At 39.8% G+C, this 25,530-nt stretch overlaps 5 protein-coding genes across 9 annotated transcripts in view; 1 reads left to right on the forward strand and 4 right to left on the reverse strand.

Moving 5' to 3' along the window:
- Positions 1-258: 258 nt before the first annotated feature.
- On the reverse strand, positions 259-5,652 carry mmp21 (matrix metallopeptidase 21). The gene is made up of 7 exons (XM_051418046.1): positions 5,228-5,652; positions 4,212-5,124; positions 3,382-3,521; positions 3,134-3,275; positions 2,746-3,003; positions 2,451-2,623; positions 259-1,570 (listed from the first exon to the last, which is right to left on the reverse strand). The coding sequence occupies exons 1-7, from the start codon at positions 5,378-5,380 to the stop codon at positions 1,265-1,267; spliced, it is 2,085 nt and encodes a 694-aa protein (XP_051274006.1). The 5' UTR covers positions 5,381-5,652; the 3' UTR covers positions 259-1,264.
- A 117-nt stretch (positions 5,653-5,769) lies between these two features.
- On the reverse strand, positions 5,770-8,810 carry uros (uroporphyrinogen III synthase). Of its 4 annotated transcripts, XM_051418042.1 has the most exons (10): positions 8,675-8,810; positions 8,100-8,183; positions 7,866-7,949; positions 7,648-7,759; positions 7,430-7,504; positions 6,942-7,016; positions 6,764-6,847; positions 6,547-6,653; positions 6,366-6,464; positions 5,770-6,264 (listed from the first exon to the last, which is right to left on the reverse strand). In XM_051418042.1, the coding sequence occupies exons 2-10, from the start codon at positions 8,160-8,162 to the stop codon at positions 6,142-6,144; spliced, it is 822 nt and encodes a 273-aa protein (XP_051274002.1). In that variant the 5' UTR covers positions 8,163-8,183; positions 8,675-8,810; the 3' UTR covers positions 5,770-6,141. The 4 variants fall into 4 exon arrangements, with proteins under 4 accessions (XP_051274002.1, XP_051274004.1, XP_051274003.1 ...); XM_051418044.1 differs by lacking the exon at positions 8,675-8,810 and having other exon boundaries at positions 6,547-6,632; positions 8,100-8,623; XM_051418043.1 differs by lacking the exon at positions 8,675-8,810 and having other exon boundaries at positions 7,663-7,759; positions 8,100-8,620.
- Positions 8,811-9,030: 220 nt separating this feature from the next.
- bccip (BRCA2 and CDKN1A interacting protein) lies at positions 9,031-12,260 on the forward strand. The gene is made up of 7 exons (XM_051418041.1): positions 9,031-9,214; positions 9,605-9,679; positions 9,796-9,876; positions 9,969-10,055; positions 10,193-10,380; positions 11,028-11,196; positions 11,448-12,260. The coding sequence occupies exons 1-7, from the start codon at positions 9,074-9,076 to the stop codon at positions 11,616-11,618; spliced, it is 912 nt and encodes a 303-aa protein (XP_051274001.1). The 5' UTR covers positions 9,031-9,073; the 3' UTR covers positions 11,619-12,260.
- Positions 12,261-12,774: 514 nt separating this feature from the next.
- Positions 12,775-19,803, reverse strand: dhx32a (DEAH (Asp-Glu-Ala-His) box polypeptide 32a). Its single transcript, XM_051418040.1, has 11 exons — positions 19,293-19,803; positions 18,177-18,370; positions 16,707-17,079; positions 16,372-16,611; positions 16,197-16,290; positions 15,892-16,041; positions 14,844-15,035; positions 14,473-14,613; positions 13,654-13,844; positions 13,375-13,565; positions 12,775-13,125 (listed from the first exon to the last, which is right to left on the reverse strand). Exons 1-11 carry the CDS (start codon positions 19,551-19,553, stop codon positions 12,936-12,938), a joined length of 2,217 nt encoding a protein of 738 aa, XP_051274000.1. The 5' UTR covers positions 19,554-19,803; the 3' UTR covers positions 12,775-12,935.
- Positions 19,804-21,809: 2,006 nt separating this feature from the next.
- LOC127373573 (disintegrin and metalloproteinase domain-containing protein 12) overlaps positions 21,810-25,530 on the reverse strand; it is a 70,156-nt gene continuing 66,435 nt past the window's right edge. The window contains exons 22-23 of one of the 2 annotated variants that reach the window (XM_051418179.1): positions 23,702-23,862; positions 21,810-23,604 (exon numbers count right to left, since the gene is read on the reverse strand). In XM_051418179.1, coding sequence (XP_051274139.1) covers positions 23,538-23,604; positions 23,702-23,862 — 228 coding nt within the window. In that variant the 3' untranslated portion in view covers positions 21,810-23,537. Of the gene's footprint in view, positions 23,605-23,701; positions 23,866-25,530 lie in introns of both variants that reach the window. The other variant, XM_051418178.1, reaches the window with a different exon arrangement.

Raw genomic sequence — 25,530 nt, forward strand, 5'->3', positions numbered from 1 at the left:
TTAATCTCCTAAGATGAGCTGAATTAATAAGAGTGTTCAAGTAACATATTGATTACAGAATCGATGTCTGTTTCTTTGCAGCGTGCTCACATGATTACTATTAAATGGAACGGCATTAAGTAATAAGACAAGCCGGTTTTGCAATCATTCTGCTTCACTTTAAATTTCAATAGGCTCTGTTTTGATTGATAGTGTGTAAATCTTTAACCATATCTTTCACAGCAAGAAGGATTTCAAAGAAGCTTATTGCTAGATAGATGTGTTCCACCACCTCCAGGTTTTATTGATACATCTTATACTGTTTTCTTTCGAATCAAAAGCTTGTTGCACTGCAAGGGATGAATCTCAGAGCACTGAAAGGATTTTCTGAAACAGGGTGTATCGTTGTTTCCAGGTCACGATATTGTTCCCTGCCTGCGGGCAGCTATGGATTTGAGTGTCTGCAGGTAATATAGAGGATGGTGGTGAGTTTCATACATTCAGTGCAGATGTGCTATCAAGCTAACATGGGACGAAGTGTACAATCACTATCATGGGGCAACGAGTGGTTAGGGTGATCATTTGTATCCTTTCCACTAACATATGCAAAAAAAAAAAAACAATCTGAGGAATCTGAATGAATAATATCTCTGATGATAAACATTTTACATCATTATATAACATTTATTTTTCTGTACCATTACATCAAAAGACCACATGCTTTCAATCTGTAAGTTTACCCTGAATCCACTTCTGAACAATTAAAATTTTGCTTTATTCACAATGGTAGATACTTTAATGCATGTTCCTTCAAAATATATATTTCCATGTTTTTGCATAAACACCCCTTTTTGAAAGCAATTCCTCCACTGCACCTAAGAACATCGACCTTTACAGAAAGCAGCTCAGGAAAATATTGATAGGTATCTGTTACATTATACATACAGTATGTATTTAAGTAAACAAGGTGTCTGTGAGATGAATTAGTAAACATTCTACGCATAACTTTATTCTCACTAATGCCTGAAGTATCTTAATCATAAAAAGGTCCTTTAGGATTTTTTTCATGCCAAGCTGCAGCTGGCATCTCTAGGTGAGAGAAAGCTGATATATTAATAACACACCTCACTGAAAATAGACCAACAGAAATATCCAGTTCAATTCTAGATAAACATTACAAAAAAGTAACTAAAAGACATCTACTGTATACATACAACAACAGGTAAATCAGTAGAGCCTATCAGTACACATCAGTAAGATTTAATGAATCACTGCTTCAGCAACCTCAGCGGGTTAGTTTGAGTGCAGTGGGATGAACGTTGCAGATGTCAAACCAGCGCTGGTCCACCTCCTTGTGTGGCAGCAGGCCATTTTGCGGCAGAAAGGGCCGGCGCCAGCGATTGCGGCTGCCCACCACCTGCCAGAAGCGTGTGCCCTTGAGTAGAAAGATGGCATTGTGGGTGTAGGAGAAGTAGGCAGCGTCAATGTTGCCATCTGGATGGTCTCTGCTCTCCACTGCAGGGAAAACATCTCTGATGTTTTTGGGGAAGCCTCTTGCCAAGCTGTTGGCTTCCACATCGAATGCATACACCTGTTTGAACAGATAATTGTTTTGCCTCTTATATAGAAATCAATTCAATTAAAACACGCAAACAAATCACAGAGGAAGTGTAGCAGATTTGTTTGTATGAATATGTTCCCTCATATTGCTGAGAAACAATGAATTAGCTTGGGCTTTTGTTTCTCCAAGACTTTGTTTATTGTTTATCCACTTCTTCTAGAAAACTAGTATTGTTAGATTACAAATCACATAAGGAAGTTGTAATGACTATTAATTCAGGGGCCCATAGAAAAAAAAGAATAAATACATAATACCCATAATGCATTATGTTTGAACCCAAATCTCTAATGAGAAGTATAGACTTATACATATACTTTTGACTTTTGACGTCCTTTATTAAAACATGTCTACCAAAAACGTATTACAGCTCTGTGCGTATATGTGTTTAAAGCACAAAGTAAGACATTATATAATATATACCCAAGTTTCCTGTGTATCCGAATTATTAACAGATTTATTTAGATTTTGATAGAGGGTTCCTTTACAAGAGAATAATAGGAATAATAATAATAATACAGGACCTGCCTTAGTTGATATTGCCTGACAAATTTGCACTTTGCACAATATGTAAATGTAAATTACCAAAACTTGACACACAAGGGAAAATGGGACTTTTGTGGTGCTTTCTGTGGTGCCTGGAGTTCTGTGACACAGTGGCAGTTGCCCACTTTGCCTGGTTGGTAATCCAGCCTTGATTTAATCCCTTAAAATGTCACCTGACTGGCCTTTTTTTACACAATCCCCCAATCTATTGCTGTGTCTAACCTAACAAGTACAACTTATCTCTGCGCTTCCTATGCACCTCCCCACTTATCATGCGTCAAAGGGAAGATAAGGATGCAATTCTTACGAAAGTGTTTTTGAAGAAGTAGATGTGGGAGTCCCTCCTGTCATAAAAGGCTGTGTCAATGGGACCGAACACCCCTGGGAAACCCTCAGAGATTAACCTCGGATAGCGGTGACCTTCAGCGTCCTGTCTGAACACTTGGTCATTCTCATTGTCATACCTCCAGAACTGAGTACCTGTGCACAAAAACATTCACCAAATATATGTTAATATCTTGTTTAATAAAATGAGTACCCTACTGGCAAACTATAGTGCAAACAGTGTTAAGATATGGAGGCTAGTACGGTTTTAGGCCTACCTTTAAAGAAGTAAACAGCATCTCTTTTTCTGGACCACACATGCACAAACGCATCCACTCCTTCCATGGGAATTCCACGCCAGCCAATCTGCAGTGCAACTGGATCTCCATAGCGTGTTCGGTTATTTCTGTTCTCATACAGCCAGTACCAGCCGCCTCTCATGAAATAGGTGTTAAAGCGGATGACCACCTCCCCATAGGGTGTCTTTTCCTTTCTGATCCAATCAAATACTGTGTTGAATGGACCTTTACAGCCCCCTGGGTTCAAACACAAGCACTTTATCAAGAAAAGAATCGGTTTTGTGTCAGTCTGTTACTGTAAATATGATTAAGTAAACCTGAATGTGTTTATCTCTGTGTGTATACATCCACTAGATGGTGCTGTTACCATAGAGGTGCTGAATGGCTTTCCTGTCCGTCCAGTCCACCTCAAAGCCTGACTCATGGGGCAGATAGCTGGGCTGCATTATAGAGCCCGGTCTGTAGATGTGAGGGAGACCCAAAACATGGCCAATCTCATGAACTGCCACCTAATAGAAAAAAAATTAAACTAGAATTAATGAGCAGTAAATGATCCTCTTATAATTCTTTTTCAATTATAACATTTGCTATTTGATTTAATCACGCTGTATTTACCTTGAGAAGGCTGATCCCACTGCCAGCATTGGGACCAGTGAAATGTTCGTCGTCATCAAAGTGTATATCACCCAGGAACCAGGCGTGGGCAAATTCTTGACCACTGCCATCAAACCTCTGATTGCAACCCAGATGCCTTCCTGTGTGGGATATAGTGGCACAGAATTAAACAAATAAAACATGCATTAATTTCTCACAGTGCAATATGTTACTTCACACAAGGGGCAGGTGGGCATGGTGAAAAAATATATTAGACAGCTGTTTCTACGGTGATGAAATACAAAGTTTTAGTGTACAAAATTAACATATTCCTTCTCTATGGAACACAGATGATGGCTGGTACAGCTGAAATGGCTGGTTATGAACACTAAAGCTATTATTGTAGTGTATGTTGAATTTAATGATTTAATTTGATAATTTTGGACAAGCTGCTACTTTTTTGCCCTCAAGTGTACTGTCTCAGACAGACACAAACATTGTATCAGCATTACAAAGTACAATAATTCCATGTAAAGTTTAGTGAATTGAGTATAGTGGCATGAAACCCCCCAAAAAACACAAGTAAAATACCTCAAATTTGTATTTGAGTAAATGTAGTTAAATTTTCTGTAAAAATTTGACTAAGTGAGTGAGTAAAAAATCTCACGCACAATTTTCACTATGGGACTTAACAATATGGGCCATGAGGGTTACATCATTTTCTTTTTTCAAATAAAAACAAGATATTAACCTTCAAAGAGAAGTGATGTTATCTTGAAACAAAGAGTAGTAATAGAATAAAATATAAAAATATGTTGCAATGAATGCTTTATGTATTGGGTTAGACCTACCTGTGCCAAAGCCCAGCCTGATATCAACATCCTCCAGTGGGGAATGTGTATCCTCCACAAACTCCAGCGGAGACACCTCGCTCCACATCCTGAAGGCCAGTCTGAAGATGTACCTCTGGTCTTCAACAGACAACTGGCTGCTGTAGCCTTCTCCTATCAGCCTCCACTTCAGCACCCTCTTAGAAAAGGCCATGTAGCCTGTTTCACTCAAATCTCTCTTGTGCCTGTTTTTGGATACTAGAGTGGCAAGGTGGCGTTTCCTGCGCCGCACTGCTTCACTCTGACGGTTATTCGAGCTTATATTTAAGGTTTGACTGTCCATGTTGATACCATGTGAACTGTTTAGGGAAGTGTCATTTAAAATGTGATCAAATGAGTTAAAGTCTTTTTTGTAATTGCTGGTGTCATTGGAAATTTCTGTGACAACACCCTCTGTGTCATTAAAACTGAATGTGTCATCTTCAAAGGAGTTAGCAGTACCAAAACTATTACTTGCTGTGTTGTTACTGTCAGTCTCATTAAAAGCGTCACTGAAACTGTTTGCAGTATCTGAGGCACTACTGTTCTCGGGTGCCACAGGGGCGTTTAGGTCAATCTCCTTGTCAGGGACTCCACACCTCGGTTTGTTCATCGCCACCTTCGTAGCCTCATCGAACACACCCGTCACAGGCAGGCCCGACACCTTCTGAAACTCTTCAAGGGCTGAAATAAACGCTTGGCTCTTAGTTAGGCTGTCCTGGTCATCTTGATCTCTGTCCCGAGGAGCATCCCTTGAATGATGCACCGAGGTTCCTTCCTGGATCGTGTCTTGAAGATCATCCAGGAAGTCTTCATTAAAAGAGTTGTCTGAGTCTTCAAACTGGATCTCCTCCCAGTTCACAGGCTTAATGAATCCATATCTAGAGAGAAATGACTATAGCAAGCCATGGGTTACAATATATGGTTCCAATAATTTGTCATAAAATGTCTGATATACTATACGCTGAGAACAATTGTTAAAATGGTGAGATTTTTACCTCTGCTGTGTACTTGTCTGATATAACCGCAGCTTGGTGAGAATTAAGGTTCTGCACATCAGAATGATCACGATTATGGAAAAGTTTCTCTGCATCAGCTGAGCTAATGCTCGTCCAAAAAAGCAAAATGATCAGCTGGATAAAAGTCAGCATCGTGGCGTCGGTTTACTTATGTGACAACAACAAGTAAGATGATGGAAAGCAAGAAGCCAGAAGGCTTTATAGGCAGGTCTTGAGTTTCTCCACACCCATCTAAAGGTGTGACTCTCTGGTGGTATCCCACTTTCCTCATCTCTGTGTGAAAAGTAAACCTATCTTTACTGTCTCCAACTGCTCAATTTAACTGAACTGTGTGGATGTGTTATACACGCTCCATTGCTTTTAAATAGACTGTTGTTGACCTGTGGAAAGAAGTTTAAAACCTTCACTTTCATGTGGACAATAGCAGTTTAAGAAAGCAATGGCTTCTGGTGACACCTGTTTTGATCAGGACACACTCACACACACTTCAGTGTTTTACAATGAATACACACTGACCAAACTTTCCATGTAATCACACTGACTCAAATTTATTTTCAAAGGCATTCAACTTCAACTTCATTGATCATTCAAACTAAATCTTCTTCACTGATCATTCAAACTAAATCTACTTCATTGATAATTCAAAAAAAGCTACTTCATTGACTTCACTGACCAAGCATAGCTAGAGCTAACATAAATAGAATTATAATTATATTCAATACATTTCTGAGGCATTCACAGTGCTGCTTTTTCTAAGTGCAAATTAGCTGATGTACATACAAAACTGGCAAAATAAGCAGTAAAACAAGACAGACAAATGACAACACATTTAAATAATACAGAATATACAAAGAGGGAAGCTAAAGTGGATGGATTTCAGAGGTTGTGGGTGATTATTGTAGAGCTTTGGCTATTGCTGCTGCCAGGTGTTCAGCTGTTGGCTTTTCTGCAGCACAGCTGACACACAGGCCTTCTGCTGTCATAGCGTCCTGTGTGGTTGGCCCTATGGCTGCGAACTGGAAACAAAGAAGTTTTAAGTGACTCTCAGAGGCACTGAAGATCTGTCAAATACTGAAGATTCATGCATTATGTTAAGAGTGTGACTATGGGGTTTCACCTTTATCTGAGTCAGCTGTTCACCCGACAGCCTCCGTACCGCATCCAGACAAAACTTCACTCCTGATGGACTGAAGAAAGCTATGCTGGCTGGAGTGCCCTGTAAATGCACAGACTAATGAACAGTTGCTACATTTAAAAAGAAAGTACTCTCTAAAATGTAGCAAGAGAAAAGGTTTTACCTGCTCTGTGAAATAGTTCTTTAGATTTTTCTCCAGATCTGGATGTTCAGCTGTTTGATAGACAGTAAGAGTCTCTAGGGGCACTCCTGGAAAGAAAGAAACAGATCCTGCGGTGACAAAGGTAACGCAATTATTATTTTATAATTAGTGTAAACCCAGTGGGACTTCTATCACCTTGAGTTTTAATTGTGAGGCATAACAGGGGTAAAATGCTTACCATTGTCCCTTAAAGCCTTAGGCAAGACTTCTCTTTTGATTGAGCCACAGGGGAAAAAAAGTGGTAGTATATTTGTGTCCTCTCCTATGATGAGAATTAAGTATAAGGTCATGTTAGTTATCACTCATCATACATTTTCTATTAAACTGAACTGCAAGAGTATAAAATAATAACGTACGGTCAATGATAACACTCGATAGGACCTGTGCTGTCCCTGTGTCCTCGCCCAAAGGGTTCAGACCCAAACTTCGTACTGTGCAGGAAAAACACAAAGGACTGTTTAGGAATGTTGGTATCAGAATAATTACACAAAAACAATCAATTGCAAAATACACAACTCATAAAACTGACAACAAAGAGACCAACAGTCACTAAAAAAAGAAGGCAAAGCACACGTCCGGAAGGGGCTGCACCTGCTTGTTTTCTAAAATATATTGGCTGTGTGTCGCAGCAAACTGTCACTTGAGTACAACCTATTTCCAAATGACTATGGGTAGTAACATCACTTCACACACTTGTGGCAGTGCAACACCAGATGCCTGCCACACACTTCTAGAATTAGCATTAACACAGCAAGGGTTTATAAAAAGCACAAAGATGGAAAAAAAAAAGAAAGAAAAAAATATATTTTAAGAGAGAAGTGGTTCATATGTGAAAATAACTCACCTAGTGCAGCAGTTGCCTTCCCAACTACATAGATGGATTTGGTGTTCCACTTGTCTTTCACAGAGCTGTTCCATTCTGAATTAATTAGCAAATTAATCAAATTGTTTCAAATCTTAGACAGTACACAGAATTGATAGACATTTAACCAAACTCTGGGGATTAAGATCATTAAATAAAAACAAAGTACAGGGTGAAACAAATATTCTGAAATGAATTACTTTGTATCCTCTCACCTCTTCTTCTTTCTTCTGCTTCTAAGCACATCTTCACGGCCTCCACTGCTCTTGGGCTGGTGAATACAAGACCTCCATGTTTTTCTGGTTGGAAAACCTGAAATAGGAAGACATCTTAAACAACAGCTATCATAAAGCAATGCATATGACAATACACCAATGAAACAAATGACTAATTTCAATATTGCAACAATGGAAGTTACCTTATCTGACAAGGTGTTTAATGAGACAAACTTAAAAGACAGTACAGGAATTAGGGTTGCTTTGTGTCCGTATGAGGCCAGCTCCTGTGGAATCAAAACAATATGTCACTGTTAGCATTTGCAAGGAGTAAAAAGGGAAGTGTTGTACTGACAACTGCTGAGAAAGCAAGCTTGAACATGGTACTGTTAAAAACAAGTTTTTGAGGGTTGAAGATTTAGGGAAAGTGTGTCTACCTTAATGTAAGGATCCGGTCGAGACTCCTCATCTCTTGGCTCTTTGAGAAGCAGTACGTCCATCCCGAAAAAAACCCTAAAACACTGGATCGATCAAATAAATAGGGAACAGAACAAACCAGTGTGGAATATGAATGCTGCTGTCAGAAAGTCAAAGCTGCATTAACACTGAGGACAAAGGGTGGGAAGGCACAGCAAGCTAAGCTACACCCTAAAACTGTCATATGTAATCTGCTGATAACAGCGTTGAGTAACGATTACTGGACTGCATGAGGAACATGCAAAAAGCCATAATGCCACAGTTTCTAGTTATATACTAGATAAATACACTAAATACACTAACGTTAGTTGTATACGATGTGTTTATTAGCTAAATCGTAGCTAATGTCTTCTTGTGTGTTATTGTTTACATTAGCAAGACACAGTGAATGACATCTTAGCTACAGTAACCGTTCCCTTTATATAAGCTGTCCGCATTTCCTAGTGATAATAAGAGACTAATGTATCTTGCTCAATGATATACAACCTATAAATTATACTCAAAAAAGACAAAATATTGCATGAAATGAATTTACCTTCAGTTTGTTTGTCCGTACTGCTGAGCGTTTGACCAATTCAAGGAGGAGGGGGGGTGTGTCATATAACGGAATATTGACAAATCTCCCATGAATATTAACGAGAAAAATACCATATATGTTTCAAAATGTATACTAAATACTTACAACATACCATATAAATACTTTTCATAACTGTAACATAGTATTTTACGCACGCACAGGTTCAAAAATCCCCCCCCTTTTTTTATAAAATGGTTTATTCCATTTGACGACTGAGGTTGCTACCGCAAATGGCAACGCGGATGCATTTGGAGCCGTAATGGCGGCTTCAGAGTTTCAGTTTCCTGCTCCTCGGTGGGTTTACTTTAAGCGTTGCCCCGCCCACTCCGTTGACACACGTGTTGCCTGTTTGCAAGCATGGCTTCGTCAGCTAAGAGGAGAGCCGTCGGTTTGGGTCAAAATCCCGAGGAAAGTGACAACAGCTCCGACGATAATCCGGAGGAGGATGGTGATTCCGGTGAGGAGGACAGCGAGGCATCAGATGAGGAGATCCACGAGGTAAAATAACAAACAATCATTGAATGTGAATGCTATGCATAGCCTTGCTAGCCAGCTAGTTAGCTAATAGCTAGCTAGCTTTCTCAGCTGTCGGCTTATAGCAACAGGAACAATTATTTACCGATGCTGCCAGCCAGAATGAAAGATATTAGCGTTAATAAACTAGATACATTGGAATATGTTATTTACGTTTTAACGTTACCGAAGTATGATTGTAACCACTCGGTAAATGCTGAAGTACCGTGCACGTCAAAACCCCACTTGAGTGACACTAAAGTGATTTTCACAAAACAAATAGTTGAATAAAATAACAGAAACATGTGTATATATTTACTTTACCCATTTGCAGGCTGTTGTTAACGGCTCTCTGCTTTATTGTTTCACATTCAGGAGATCGTTGTGGACTTTGAAGCCCACACCATTTCAGCCAACGACTTCAATGGCGTCAAGAAGCTGTTACAACAGGTTTGGGATAACATTCATGTTTTTTTTTTTTTTTTTAATGTAACTGATCATGCTCATGTAAGGTGTTGGGGGTAGGCGTGGCCTCACTGATGTCATGCTGTTATGTTTGGATACAGGTCTTCCTGAAGGCTCATGTAAATACATCAGAGATGACCGACATCATCATTCAACAGAATCACATTGGAAGTGTCATCAAGGTGAGTTACTAACTGGGCTTAAAACTTATAGGTGAGTTTTTCAGCAGTTTCAGCTCCCACGTGGATTCACATGTCCCTTCACTTTGCTCCAGCAAGCTGAGGTGCCAGAAGACAGCGACGACGACGACCCGGATGAAGTGTTTGGCTTCATCACTATGCTTAACCTTACCGAGAGAAAGGTAACACCACCTGCGCCAACCTTACAGGCAAATTGACAACTAGGGGGTGGGGGGGCTCTGATAATGTTGGAATTAACACATGTGGTGCTAGTTAATTTTAAAATTGGATCACTGTGTGTGTCTATTGCTGTTGGCAGGGGGTGCAGTGTGTGGAAGAGGTGAAGGAGTTGATCGTGGAGCAGTGTGATAAGAACTCTACGCACAGTGTGGCGGAACAGCTGGAGCAAATCCTCGGTGATACCAGCAAGCCTGTGGGGCTGCTGCTCAGTGAGCGCTTCATCAATGTGCCTCCACAGATTGCCCTCCCACTGCACAAACAGCTCCAGTGAGTCCTACTCTCTGTACACGTCCGTAAAACACTGTTAAAACAGGCTACGGCAATGTTTCACGAAGACGACAACATAGACATGAAATGCATCGTTCATGTTCCAGAATAGGGTGTTAAGTACTTTTATTCTTAGTTTTAGAATAGAACAGACTTTTAATGAGTATCTGGACCCCAAGCAGCAGTTTCTTCTGCATATGTGTTTAAACTGCATGTGTATCCTTAAGTTTTGTCAAGTTTTCTTTACGATCAGTTATATTTTCATAGAACCAGTAGAACCAAATCCACATGATCCTGGAAGAAGTGTCCAGAATTATGCATGTTCACAAACACACGGTTTGTGAAGGCAGCAGTCAAACTACATCTGAACCCTTCCAATCAGGGTGATTGATGAGCCATTTGCCTTTGTACCTTGTATGAACTGTTGGTTCAGCTGTGTTGTTGAAGCTCTGTTGACTGAAATGCATACTTTACCTGATGGTGCTTTGTGAAGGGGAAAAAACTTTGAAGATGGGTTAGCTATATTTTATCTAAATCTGGAATAGTTGCTTATGATTTATAGCTGAAGGAGTATCTGCAGCTGTTTTTAAATAAAAGTGAAAGTTTTCTGTGCAGGGAAGTAAACTGAATGTAATTCTGTCCCCCAGGGAAGAAATAGCTGAAGCTCAGAGGACAAATAAGCCCAGTGGGAAGTGTCACTATTGTCTGATGATCAGCAAGACCTGCAAAGAAGCAAGCAAGAGTATTCCAGCCAGAGGAGGAGCTCCCAAAGAGGAATACATGTTTGTCAATGCAGAGGAAGAGTTCTTCTATGAGGTAAAGTAGAGTAAATGCAAGCAGTCTTAAGATGTTAAGGAAACATTTGATGATATACAGGAAGAATGCATGCAGTGTCACATTTAGATGTGAACTGAACTGAAACAAAAGATATTTTAACAGTGTGTTTTACCTTTTTTTTTAATTTAAATTTACTTTATATGTATTTATGCCTTCATAAAAGAAAGACGTGTTGTACTCCTGTCTAAACATTCTCGCAGATTTAAACACGGTCTTTGTTCTCCTTACAGCAAGCCATTATAAAGTTCCACTACACAGTCCAGGACGAGGCAGACTCCTGCTTGAGCGGCAGGTGGTCCTTCGACGACGTACCCATGAAACCTTTCAGGACAGTGATGCTGATACCAACAGACAGAATGCCTGCAATTATGGACAAACTCAAAGAATACTTAACTGTGTGAACCTCACAATAAACTAAGACACCTATGCACAACGCTGAAGACGTTCAGGCTTATGGAAATTGTTGAATATACTCTGTGTAAGAGACTGTAGAAGAAAATGTTTTGGTACCATCAGCAGTGCCAGTATTGTAAACTTGACATCTAGTACATGTTTTTTTTTAAATTTTATTTTGGAGTATTTACAAATTCCTTGTTCACTTATACATACCCTGCTTATACTGCAGAAATGTACAATGGTTTTGTCATGTGAATATAAATAGAAATACAGCACTAAATCACATTTTTTAAAACACTTTTATGACAAGATTATAAACCAAAACAATTAAATATGATAACTCTTGTGTTAATGACAACAGCTCATACAGGTGAGCTTGAGGGTCCAGTCTCAGCCGTAGATGTACTTGCCATAAAGTCAGCGTACTGGATGGTAAAGATCTTGTCTATTTTTATGTCCTTGACGACATAACTTAGAAAGTAGATTTTTTTTTTTTTTTACAAATTTGATCTCGGTTGTTGTGAAAATTGAACATACAGGAGCAGAATCCCGAATGGGGTTTATTTGTGCCGTTCTACCGAAGATTTTCCAGTTGAGCATTTCTGTAGATCTCTTGCCACCGAAAATAAACGCGTTCTATATCTTGAGCCTTGAAAATTTGCTTTCTTAATCTGGCAGCATGTCAACTCATACGTACTGTTTCAGTCACAAAACCGTATATACACACAATGTTAACCTGAAGAAAAATACAAATCCCTACAAATTTCCCTTTGCATAAGAAGCGAGGGAAAGGAAGTAGGTGACTAATGACTTTTTGCATCTTTGAGCCAGCATTTTTGTTGGTTATGTAAACAGGAGGTACAATGGGATGTTTTTCTCCCTTTAAAGTACTGCAACAGACAACATCCACCTGCAGCCCCTCTGCTGCTCATTAAAGTCTAAAAATCTAAACGACCATTTGCATTTGCAACCACTTGCAATTCAAAACGGACAGTGTTGAAGGGCAGAGCAGGAAAAAAGGGTGAGAAACAAGAACACTTCCTTCAGCTACTAGCACTCAGGAAAAAGGAATATACTGGCTATAACTTGTATAGACCACAACTAATAAAGGGTGATTTACTACATTTATAGGCATGTCATCTCACTGGACACCTTTAACCTGCTGGATGTTCTTTGCCCATGCACACATGACCATCAAAACAACTTTCAAGTGATGAAATAACTTAATATTACAGTTCCTGATTGGCATTGACTATAAATATTTTACAGGCATAAATGCATTTGGTGATTGCAGTCCAGATTTTCATATTTATGATTTCCCATCATTGAATGACACATCTGTCGTAAGTCTGCGCCACCACTGCACAGCCGCCGTTGCCAGCGCTGCTGATTGTGGTGGATTTTTGCTTAGATTTTCTGGATCCATCTGGGTCCAGCAGGTCTTGCAGTATGTCTTTGCTTTCACTAGGGGGCAGATTGTAGAAGAAGTACAGCGGTGCCATCTGAATGAACCTAAAATGAAAAACAGAAATGGCATAATTTGAAAGAGATGGAAAAACAAATAAGAATATGCTTAAAGAAAACAGACTAACTACTGTGGAGATTTTAAGAGGATTAAAAAACAAAAAGGCACCACATTGCTGTTTACTGTAATAACAAAAAGACAAAATCAAAACATGTTTGTCTCACAGTGTTTGTGGTGCATGAAAACATAAGCCTAATCTGCTTGTACATGTGACATCTGATAGTGATCTGACTTACACTTGGGGGGAGATTTCAGAGACTGTTTTCATGCAGTTGTTCTCCGACAGGGTGTAGTCGTGGAAAACAACCCACTCTGGCAGCCCGAGCTTGTGTGACTGAGCCCCGTAGCCGGAGAGCAGGTGCACCTGGGCCATGTGCTTGTGTGTCAGAATGAAGTAGTTTCCCGATCCGTCCACGTCTCGAGCAATCTACAAAAACGAAAGAGACTGTAAACTTGAATTCAGTTGGAATATCTGGAGGCGGACTCATTAACACTGACGTTTAGCTTCCATATACCTGCATGAAGAACCCAGCCAGCAGAGCTCTTTTGATGTTGTGGGTGTTGGTCTTGGTTCCGAAGGAGGGCTCAGAGATGGGAAGCTCGATCCTGTTCAGGGTGTCGGTCAACTCTGATCGGATGGCCTCAGCTGTCTTCAGGGCGGAATGATCCAGGAAATAGTCCCGGCACCACTTTTCAGCAGTGAAGTCTGAACACACAGTGAAGTAGTATTTTGGTCATTTTTTGGCCTTGAAGCTCAAAAATAGGGCCATTTTTATTCTAATACTTAAAACTATATTCAAAACAATGTGGCTTAGATGGGGGCCACAAGTGTCTAATACAATTATAACACTTTTGATGTTCATTTTAATCCTCCAACTACAAGCAACTGAGATTGGATGGAAAAAGTGATGATCAAATTATTAATTTAATTATTTTAAAAGATTTACTTGAACCCTCGATGTCAAGCAGTTTTTAAAATTTAAAACTAATGTGGCATCATTGGGTGGATAGCCTCTTAAAATCCCTTTTATTCTGTAATTATTTTTCCTTTTGATATCATGTTTATTTGAACTATTAAAATAATATCTCATGTAATTTTATCCTTTAATTCTTCTGCTTTCAACTCCTTGTAAAATGAAATGAGAATTTTTAAAGTGCCTGAGAGTATTATGACATTAGTCTTATGTTACAAAGGTTTTATTTGTTTTGCCACAGTGAAGAAGATTCAGAAACACTGCTGTAGGGTTTCATCAGGCCCTGTGTGTCCCGGTATATTGCAGCACTTTTAAAGATTTACTAGAGTTGATTAGTTCTGTTAACTCGCTGTGTCTTACATTGTTCTCTCTGGCTTTGTTTGAAGGCATTGTAGATGTTTATGAGGGTGAAGTGATCGCCTTCAGGGTGCTGGAACTTTCTGTGACACTGGACTGCCTCGTGGGTCATGCCAGCAGGTGGCTCCAGGAAGCAGCTTGGCGCTAAAAGAAAAGGAAACAAGGTGGTCAGTATCGCTGAGACACAGCACTCTTATCAAAGACCATCTGCTTCAGTGTCTTAGAGATTCTGCAGCTTCATACATCTGCAAATTAGATACAACAACAATATCCATCTGGTGAATCTACAAACCAATTAAAGGATCTTCACTCATAAGGAGTACTTGCAAGAAATCTGATTATAAACTAAAGATGAACACATGGCACACGCGTACCTGACAGCATTGCCGCGATCGTCAACATCTCGCTCACACAGTCGTACTCGCAGGACGCCAGCAGCGCTTTGGCCATCTGAGGGTCCAGGGGGATTTCAGACATTATGATGCCAATCTCAGACAAGTTGCCATCATTGTCTAAAGCTGCAAGGTAATCCAGCTCCTCCAACGCCTGCATGAGACCCTCAGGATCTGGAGCGAGGAATGACACTGCATGAGCTTAACACATACATTCCATAAATCAGAAAGAGAGAGTCCCTATAGTGCAAATAGTACAATGTCAAGTAAGTTTTGTCTCATCTCTGTCACAATCATCATTTTGTTTCTTGCTCTGTGTAACTGTTCCTTTTTATTGGGGGGGGCTAATACTTAAGCCACTATATACAAAATTTGAAATCCCAGTATGGGGAATTCCCACAGGGAGGCTCCCAATGCTCCCAATAGGTAGTAACCAAATATGACACTGTGGTACACAAAGTTGAGATTCAACAACAGAATGCACCAAATTTACCCCAAATATATATATATATGGCATTACAATCTATGCAATCACAATAATTGGAAAGTTGCTCTAATCATAATAAAATCCTACACTTTGCATTTCTAATAATGCATGCATATTGGGGAAAGCAATTTCCGTGCCAAATTCTGCAAGAATATGGAGATATTACAGTATATTTGGCCTGTACTTTCCTATTCATTGTACTTGTCTGATGCTGCCCTAACGAGACATGTTGTATAATCGTTAATGAGCTGGCCTCTTTTACCCTGTTCTGCTCATGTTAGGGTGGGTCAGAGCTCAGACAATAGTTAGTATCAGGGTCCTGTCAGCTCAGCTAAATCATGGCTGACTGGCCGCAAACAGCTTCACGGAGCAAATTCATCTGTACTTCCTCTAGCCAAAAAAAACCCTCCCACAAACACCTCTCCGGCTGTGTTTTAGGGTGGGAGAGACATTTTGTCTGTGGGAACCAGTAACCTGAGGGAAAAAAAAGCTTGTTATCCCGTTTTAATGGTAACCCTGCTCAGTTTCCACTAGGAGGCTAACCTGGTCTGTCGATGAAATCACACTGTCCAAGGCCGGCTATCTCAATCCTTTTTAGGAAAAGGACTGTTGGTGTAATGTTGGACTCCAAGATTTGAGGGGAGTTCTCTGGAGAAAGCTGGCCGTCTTCTGGATACAGGCAGAAACATTTACCTAGGAAATAAATGGAGCTAAATTAATTATTTGATTAACTCTGATGTTATTCCTCCACCATTATTATAGTCAAGATTGTTTTACCATGTCTGAGTGTGACTTGGAAAACCATTTTTTTCTACCTTTTAAACTGGTTTAGGTATTGCCAGACATACCTGTCGGTCCAGACAGCTGCTTACGTAGGTCTGCCTGACACTGACTGATGGGTTGAAGTACCTCAGAGTTAGCTCTTATTCTTGGATTGTACACCTACAAAGTCCAAACCACATGCCAATTAATATCAGCATATTACTCATTTAAGGTAGATATGTTTTGTTGGAAATAACGTACCATCTTTTTCTGGACTCCTGTGTCAATGACAAAACTGACAGACTCTGTAGGCCACCACATATCCTCCCCCTTTTGGTTAGAGAGGAAAACCCTCCTGGACCTCTTGGAGCCTGGTTGCTCAGTCGGGACAGGCAGTAGCCCTCCCTGTCCTGGGCACAGGACCACAGGCACCATCTGTCCCAGCTCTGCACCTAGCCTGGTCCCCTCTCTCTGGAGGATGGTATGGGCACAATGAACCTCCTGCAGAAGGGATTGCAAAGAAAGTAGCATATCAAAAAAATTGCTAAACCAGTCTCAGCTTTGGTGCAATGAAACCACTCAAAATAATCTCTTACTTCAGCTGAGGCGAAAAACCCAACAACATCGCCGTCCTCTTTGGTTCTATGGATCTCCAGCACCAGTCTCAGTGCTGAGTAGAAGTAGTCTTTGTTGCTGCTATTGTTGTGGACCACCTCGGCAGGAGACGAGGCCTCCAGACTGATGAGTGGGACGCTGCCGTAGTGGCTGAGCAACTTGTCAGACATGGGCGGGATGGTGAGGACCACCACTCTGAGCTCAGGCCTCTGCAGCAGGATGTCCCTGAGGAGACCCAGCAGTATGTCTGTGCTAACTGTCCTCTCATGGGCCTGGTCAATAATAATGACCCCGTAGTGCTCCAGAAAAGGGTCCGACATCATCTCTCTCAGCAGCATATCGTCAGTGCAGTACCTGAGTGATAAAAGCCGTCTGAGGGGTTAATAGTGGAGGTATTATTTGAAGTACTATGTAAGTAGTAAGTAGAGACTTCAGGCCAATAGCTACATTTATCACAATTTTCTGGAGTAGGTTGCTTTAAAGACATCATGGAATACTGACTAAAGCACCCTCTTGCTGAGGTTTGGTGTGTTTATGTCTTGCCTTACTTTTGTGATAAAACCACTAAAAAGTATCCAAGATATAAAGCATAGTGTAACAGTAGCACAAGTAGAGTCATACAGTCAGCAAACTCCATTAATGACACAGCAACAAATGAAAAAAACTTTCCAAAAATAAGCTGCCTGTAGCAATATATAGTGTAGTAAATTGAGAAATTCTGCATTGTATTGCTTTTGTGCAAAGAGAAAGATATGGTATAGCACACTTACTGAGTATGAGTATAGGCATTGTTTACAAAGTGAAATAAATGAGAGCTGACATTTACAGCTGACTCTTTTCATTATTGGTTAATCTATGAATTCTTTTTAATGACAAATTCAGTGCCTGAATTGGACCGAAAAAGCTAGCTTCATATAAGATTTAGTCCAAAAACTAAACTTGCTAGGGAAGTTTTGGGCATGCATCAAAGCATCAAACTAGTTATTTTTAGGCAGTTATTTCACTACTTGTATTGAATACCACTTGGAAGAAACACCAAGGTCCTGACCTTGGTAACCTCAGTGAAACCAACCATCCTCACCAGAGATGGCAGAACTCAATAAGAAGGAAGGGTACTCATCCATTTTAGGCATTGGATGAATTGATTGTGTACTCTATAAAATGACAGAAATGAGCAGGGGCGCATATTTGAGAAGCTGGAACCAGTGAAATAAATGACTGATATTGTTCCGTCACAAGGAGATATTTTGATATATGACGATGAACACTTTGAAAGTCGCCCACTTCATCTAAACTGAAGCAGAATCTTCTGTGTGTGCGCCATCCATGATGTGAATGAAAAGCACAGGCAAGGAAAAGATTCAAAGTGACAGAGACGTTTTGTGGATGACATTAAAATGTCACTGAAGTGTGCTGATGCAGTCTGTTAAACTGAGAGCTCGTCAACAAACCTCAGAACAGTGTCGGAGGAACAGCAGGTCTCCAGAGGGATAGTGTAACCCACTTCATGGCCTATGTTGACATCCATTTCATCAGCCACACGCAAGGCCAGATCTACAGCCTGCTGTCTGTTGGTCTGCGTGCACACAACCATGCCGTGCTGGTACTGGGCAGACAGACAGAACTCTGCACACCACTGAGGGATCTGAAAAAGAAAATCACTAAATGTTGTTTCAAATTTCATTTCAATGTCTTGACAGTGTTTCGGGGTACTGATTCTCATTATTATATATCCACATAAATTCAGTTTTCAGTGGCAAACATCCTTTCAGGGTCGTAACAACAGCTTTTGTTAAGCACACAGCAAAACAAACAGTGACAGGAGATATCCTATGGTATTATCGCTCATAATGCAAAATTGCTTTGGCAGCATGAGGCGGCTCCAGCGGATCAGGGCTTAGCAGCAGGAGGTCCCCTAACACCCCTGCTGGAGCCTTTGTGAAGCTCGACTGTCAGGCAGGCAGGCTGCAGCTTGGACAGCCTCACAGTGACACAACAGCATCTGCTGAGCTGGGCAGCCTATTCACACAAGCTCACATAATGGTATTTCTTCCACATGTCAAAGTGAAAAAAAAAATGTCACAGGAACAAAACTATGTCAGGGAGAGAAGTTGTGCTGTTCAGTAGATAAACATGGCAATGTTGAGCAGAAAAAAAAAAACAACTGAAAGGCTTTACTTCACATTTAAATGAAATCAAGGGGAGTAGACCTCAAATTTGCTCTTGACTGAATAGGCTGTACTGAGCATGTGGCAACAAACTACATGCAAGTCATACAAATTGGGTTATGCTTTGGTATTTGGGTTCAGTCATAACGAAGTCAGAATGTCCCTAAATAGAAAAAAGGACGGAAAAGCACAGGAAGATGCACTATTCTTTAACTCTAATGCCCCATAGCTCCAAACTCAGATTATATGTAACTATATAAAGGAGGGCAACTACTTCCCTTGAAAATAAATGCTGAAAAAGTTGAATGTGAACTTTTTTATAATAAAATCCTTCTGAAAGACATCCTAAGTCCTTATTTCCTAACAAGATATGCATATTATTGATCATAATAGGCTTACCTGTGTACTCCTCCCAGTCTTTGCTGTCCCAGACACAATAACCAGTTGGTTATTTACCAGAGAATCTTCAAACTCGCTCCTGACTTTCCAGACTGACAGAGTCTTCCTCTCTTTCAGTAATTTGTAGTAACGCGAGGAAAAGGGCAATCCATCGAACTGATTTAACTCCAGATCATCTCCAAAGCCAAATGAATCTTCTGCGGGACATTCCTCACTTTCAGGGGAAATGTCAGGCTCTGCTGAATTATTTACCTCCGACATGACACATATATTTGTTAATCCGGACAGGAGCGCACAAAGATTTTTCCACCCACTCCAGCTATGGCTCCATTTAGTTGTTTTTTTTTATCGGAAATATTCAAAAACCCATTCAGTTTACGTCCAGTCTGCAGACTACAACATATCCTATACTCGCGCACTTGGACGTGAGCACGTGATTAATAATCAGAACCTTTTGAATTGCTAAAACTATATTTATTGAGCTGTTCAAAGTTTGAAGTTGTTCTGTTTGGAGCTGGCTGACGCATAGTGCGCACCGGCGCGTAATTTCACCCCAGCGTGGCTTCACACGTGTTTTCATTTGCATGTACACCACTGAGCAATGTCCGCGAGCCTGTTATAATCGCCTGCTTATCGCTGCTAAATAAGCATGTGTAAAGTAGCGAGGACTATGACGGTGATGTTCCCAAATATCAAATCCCTAATAAAATATTATTTTTCTCATGCAATTTGAAAATGAACAGATACATCCATAAATCCAATGAGTATTTTCCTTCCTTCATAATTATGAGATACTAAGCCATACATATAGTATCTTTAAGTATAAAAAAATTATGAGACATATAAATAAAATAAAAAAATAGAACTATTTGAACTCACTCAAACAGTTCACCCATTCACCTTTTGCAGGCTGCAACTTCTCCACAAGGGGGAGCTGTTCGGTCGTAACAGTCCTCACAGTCCCGATAGGCTAACCTACTCAGTAAAGTTTCTAAAAGCGGCTCCACATACAATTTTGCAACATGTATTCTAGTGATAATAACAGCATTATATAATATTCTATAATAAATAACACAATGAGTACTTTTACATTTTGCTGATAATACTAATGTACTTTTAGTAACATTTTGAATTCAGGACAAAAAGATAACTTCTAGACTATGTTTTAAGTATATACATTTTTCTACTTTGAAAAATTATTTGTATCTGATATGAATAATCCTGTTAAAATATTTGAAATCTACTCCTTCTCCATTAAAAATCCAGAACCTATACATATAAGTTGAACTGCTGGTGTTTACTACTTCACTGTAAAGTCCATTTTCAGTGTAGTATAGTAGTATAATATTGGACCAGGATTAGGTTATAAACTATTTGTGATGTCACATATCCTGCCTCTTAAAAATCTGATTTTCAACGAGCAGATAGAAACTTTCCACTTTCAGCAGATGAATGTTCTAGGGTCAAACTGCACATACACTATTCTGCACAGCAAAGCTCAAACATTCAACTGTAGAAAGAAAAAAACAATATATGACTGATATTTTTGAGTGGAGGGGAACTTTAAGTAAATTATCTTTTACAACTGTAGGTAAGTGATTTAACATTCAGTATATTCAATGGTAAACATAGAATTTAGTAAACCTACATGTCTATTTAAAGAAAAAACATTTTTGGCCTTTGCATCCCAACCCCCTCCCTGTTTGTTGACAAATGCAATCTGTGTGGAACTGTGACTTGATGATATTGGCTGAGGCTGGTTTCAAAAGCTCCTCATCAGTGACACACTGTATGTCCTTGTTATCATCTGGACTTGCATCGATTTCTCATTAGCAAAGGATTTTTTCCCCCATACTGTTGTTTTGTTGTTGAACATCCTTTTATTCCCCCATCCCCCACCCTCACCCCACCTCCACACACACACACACACACACACACACACACACACACACACACACACACACACACACACACACACACACACACACACACACAAACACAGACCTGACTTCACCAGATCAACACCAGTGAATCTTGATAGGCAACAATGAACACACAATCCCACACCTGTATTGATTGAAGCAGTATTTGTATTCCTTAGAAAGATCTTGTCAAACTGCTTTTAGAGAAAGACTCAGACTGTTGAAATAAGATAGGCTGCTTCAGATGTCAGTGTTAAATAGTTAAACCAATTTTAAAACTCAAACCTTCCTGAAAATAACGACTGCTGTAAAATGTTCAATCTTCCGGTTGCAGTTTGGCTCAAGAATAAAATAAATCCCAGAGGCTCTTTGGAAAAAGGTTACTTTTGACATGCAATGCTATTGTAGTTTAATAGTACAGTAGGAAATATGTCTGTTTTTTTCAGGACTGCTAAAGTAAAATTGCCAATGTTTGTGTGCTTCCTAACATTCAAAAGGGCATTTAACATAGAAATATTTACTGTTCCTCTCATGTAATTGATGAACTGTCTTGCTTGAAACATGCATGCAGTGCAACACAAATCAATACGAAACATTTTCTTCAGTGTTTAAAAAACAGTTTTACTAATACTGCTTGAGTGTTCAAAATACCATGACCAGACACTGACACTTTAAGTGTTTTCTTTACATATGCTGTATCAAACAATCATTATATAAAAAAAGCATTCTCCATGGAAATGTGTTCACCTGTAACACGACATATGAGAACATTTGCACATAACGTACAGTCAGGTGACTGGACTCAAATACTGTCTATTAGTACATGGATACATAGCATTGAAAAAGCAAAGTAAACAAAGCAATGGATGTAAAACTAGTGCAGTATTAAAAAGATAACAGTATCAAAAGTAACAAAAGTCCAAAGTCAGTTTTCAGCCTACATATTTGTGAAGAAAAGCTGTGCTTAAAGGAAATGCTGCTCAGTGCGAATGTATATGCGCTGCATTGCAATCCAGTAAAAATAATACTGCAAAATTAATAAAACTGCTAAATCAATTACCACAAATCTAATTTCTGCAGGATTTAGTATCTGGCATGTTTAAAAAAACTAGTCTTAATAGCCAAATTAAAAAGGTACAAAAAATAGAAAATGAAATAACTGCTGCAGCTATTGGTGGCTCAGTGTACACTGAGTAACCACTAAACTTAACTTCAGTGTCCTTGTCAGTTGAATCTGTCCTTTCCCATCACAGAAAAAACATGATTTAAAATCGACACATGAACACTGTATAGCCAGACGCTGGCTGTTTACATGTGAGTGCCTCCATGACGCCTGTATAGCCACAGCATTAGGAAAGTCCTCAGTGATTCTGTGATTTAATCACAGTTTCACACAGAATCCTCGGTGTAGACAGGCACGGAGGGAAATACTCAAAAACACACATGACCTTTAGCAGAGCAATATTTCAGAGAAGTTTACTCTCTCTGAGGGATGAACGTTTCCTTGATATCGGCTCATTTTAGATCTCTGTTCAGTTCAAACCTCGGTACCCAGATCCCTCAAGTGAGCTTCTTGAGGCTTGTTAATGAAACGAAAATGGCAAATCAGTGACATTTCATAATTCAGCTTGTTACCTTTCCAAAATATAAATGCAGAGGAAACAGACCTGAACATCAGCTGTCGGTGAAAAACAGAACTGTTGCAGAACTGTTGCAGTAATACTACTTTTTTTTAAATTTTTCTGCGGTTGTTTCAAGCCTCGTCAGACTGGCTCAAAGCTGCATTACCCTTCAAGAAAAACCCCATTGCGTTCCAAGTGAACTACAAGTGTTGTCTGAAGCTTTCTCTGTTCTCATCTGTCATTGCACAATACTCTTTTTTTAAACTCCTCCTGCAGTATACAGAACAAAACCACAATGTAAAGGGTTCCCTTCATTAAAACACATTTCACAAAAACATTTCTGCAATCAATAATTTCACAGATTGGCTTTTTTTTTCAATCTCCCATTATTCTCTTTGATAATAATCAATTGATATGAAAAGGAAAATGTGAAACTGATGCAAAACACAAATTTTAAATTCAAAGTTGCTACCGTGTAGTAAAAGTGTCTGGCACAGTGCACTGCGTGGCAATAAATACAGAATATAAATACTTTACATGTACCTGAGCTCAGACTCGTAGCACCACTCAGACACAGAGCACCAAAGGGACACGGCAGATCTTCTGATTCAAAACTCAGAGAAGCCACCATCTTTTTAAGAGTTTTCATAGTGCAAATTTCTTAGTGTCTTATCACAACAATGTCCCTTCTGGCCAAAGTCTCAGCTGCTGTATTTGACGGCAATTATGCAAGGCTTTGGTAGTGTTGGAGGTTGCTTGGGACTCGGTCTAGAGGAGAGAGAAAAAGTGGAACAAATAATCAGACGGTGAGTGAAACCAGCTTCAGTGTTGTTTTTAAATAAATCGGGTGAAGTTTGGGACTCACCTTTTGGGATGTGGGACAGGGCGCAAAGGTCTGGGTGCACCAGGTATTGGTGCAGGGCCACAAACAGCAGAGGGCCCTTGGACTACAGAGGGACTTCGAACCACACGAGAGCTCCTTGGATCGGCAGGAAGGGGTTTCTGAGGAGGACTGGGCTTCTCTGACTCCTGACAGAGAACAGACACATCGAAATGATAACTGAGAATCCCCACCAGGTGGCACTCACAGTCAGACAATCACAGCTCAGGTCAGCTTGCAGTGTCCTCCCTTTCTCATGCATCGGGACAGCCCTGCCCATGCAACTCGATGAGAGGAGCTGTCATGTGGTTTTAATCTTCTCTAGAAGACTGAGATCATGATAAAGGCCTGCTACCTAGCCCCCATCTGGTCTCCATTCCCTTCCTCCTCTTCTCCTTGGTTGGAGAGAAGCCTCCTTAAACATTGGTGAGGAAGGAGCCAAACAATCTCAAGACCTCACTCACCCATGGAATCGGGTCTGCCGATTCACAACATAATTCCTCTGTCAAAGTCAAATTTGATACACTAATTGAATGTTTTTATTAAAAACTGTATGCTGTCAATGAAGTCTCTATATTGCTGGATATGTCTCTCCTTTGCACCCATAAGGTCAAGTATCATGACTATCTGAACTACTGTAGTGCTGCTGCTAATTCATCACATTGACAGCCAATACTGTCAGGCAATGGGGCCCACTTGAACTCCATCCAAAAATATCAGAACAGTACCAAATGGTAGTAAAATGAAATAGGGGCAAATTAAAAGAGCGTGTCTTATAAGGTCATTAATAGACACAAAGTGTTACTGCAGCTTAAACTTAGAATAACTGAACCCACAAACTCAAATCTACTGGCTCCAGCTTTCCCATTAGACAATGCTCCCATGCCCCCAGCAGAGAGCTTTCACTGTAGGGAGAAAAAAATGGCTTTGTCAACTTCTTGGAGCTGCCAAACAGCTGCTGAAGATACTGTTGGTGAAATCTGCTGCAAACAGGCATCACTTTCAGTTTCACACTTTGACATTAAATAGAAACAGCTGAGAGGGAAAATCTACTTCCTGAGGTCGCAACACTGCCAAGAACTGATGCACTTCACCTGCTATACAGGTGTATGATAACCTAAGAACCTGTAAAACTGAATGATTTTTTTATTCAAATGGCTCTGGAAACTATAGTTAATACTCTGAAGCAGAATATACTAGCAATCATGCTGTATATTGCTTTATGTTCTTCAGTGTTGTTGCCTGCATTTTTCTTTAATATGCATAAACTGCAGATGCTAAATATGGCATATTTATATCACAATGATTTCCATAGTAACACTTCACTTTATCATTACCCATTTAAGTATTTATGTCATGCTTATCAATGATAAATAGAAGGGTTAAAATTATGTTACCATGACCATTAATGTGAACTGTCCCTAATGAATAAATAGTGTACAAAAAAGTACAGTAATAGAACACACATGGAATGCTGATATATTCATATATTTATCATATGCTGTCAAAATGTTTATTAGCTCCAGAACAGTGTTTTGTTTTAAATCCTTACCTTCTCTGTGACCCCCTCCATTAAATCTGAACAAGACTAAAATGTCAGTATGTGTTTAACACACCTCTAATTAGCCTGATGTGGCATCGCTTTGACCTAAGCTCCGTTGTGACGTAATTTCCAGTGCTGTCCTTAAAGGCTGGACTGTGATCCCTGACATAAGTTACAGTCAACTCGGGACTAATTTCAGGCTGGAACTCATTGCTGATTTTTCATCCTTTTGCCCCTTTCAGAGCTACAACTAATGATTATTTTTATTAGT

Source organism: Dicentrarchus labrax, unplaced genomic scaffold (assembly GCF_905237075.1).
Source record: "Dicentrarchus labrax unplaced genomic scaffold, dlabrax2021, whole genome shotgun sequence".
Lineage (NCBI taxonomy): Eukaryota > Metazoa > Chordata > Actinopteri > Moronidae > Dicentrarchus > Dicentrarchus labrax.

Excerpts from the sequence above, each read along its gene's own strand:
- mmp21 (XM_051418046.1), bottom strand. The coding sequence starts at position 5,380 with ATGCTGACTTTTATCCAGCTGATCATTTTGCTTTTTTGGACGAGCATT. Across the intron at positions 3,522-4,211 it reads CAGGCTGGGCTTTGGCACAG|GAAGGCATCTGGGTTGCAAT; the intron begins GTAGGTCTAACC and ends TATCCCACACAG. Across the intron at positions 1,571-2,450 it reads ACTTCTTCAAAAACACTTTC|GTGTATGCATTCGATGTGGA; the intron begins GTAAGAATTGCA and ends CTGTTCAAACAG.
- bccip (XM_051418041.1), top strand. The coding sequence starts at position 9,074 with ATGGCTTCGTCAGCTAAGAGGAGAGCCGTCGGTTTGGGTCAAAATCCC. Across the intron at positions 9,215-9,604 it reads CAGATGAGGAGATCCACGAG|GAGATCGTTGTGGACTTTGA; the intron begins GTAAAATAACAA and ends TTTCACATTCAG. Across the intron at positions 11,197-11,447 it reads AGGAAGAGTTCTTCTATGAG|CAAGCCATTATAAAGTTCCA; the intron begins GTAAAGTAGAGT and ends TTCTCCTTACAG.
- dhx32a (XM_051418040.1), bottom strand. The coding sequence starts at position 19,553 with ATGTCGGAGGTAAATAATTCAGCAGAGCCTGACATTTCCCCTGAAAGT. Across the intron at positions 17,080-18,176 it reads TCCTCCGACACTGTTCTGAG|GTACTGCACTGACGATATGC; the intron begins GTTTGTTGACGA and ends TTTATCACTCAG. Across the intron at positions 16,291-16,371 it reads CAGGAGTCCAGAAAAAGATG|GTGTACAATCCAAGAATAAG; the intron begins GTACGTTATTTC and ends TGGACTTTGTAG.
- uros (XM_051418042.1), bottom strand. The coding sequence starts at position 8,162 with ATGGACGTACTGCTTCTCAAAGAGCCAAGAGATGAGGAGTCTCGACCG. Across the intron at positions 6,848-6,941 it reads ATCGAGTGTTATCATTGACC|GAGAGGACACAAATATACTA; the intron begins GTACGTTATTAT and ends TTCTCATCATAG. Across the intron at positions 6,265-6,365 it reads AACAGCTGACTCAGATAAAG|TTCGCAGCCATAGGGCCAAC; the intron begins GTGAAACCCCAT and ends CTTTGTTTCCAG.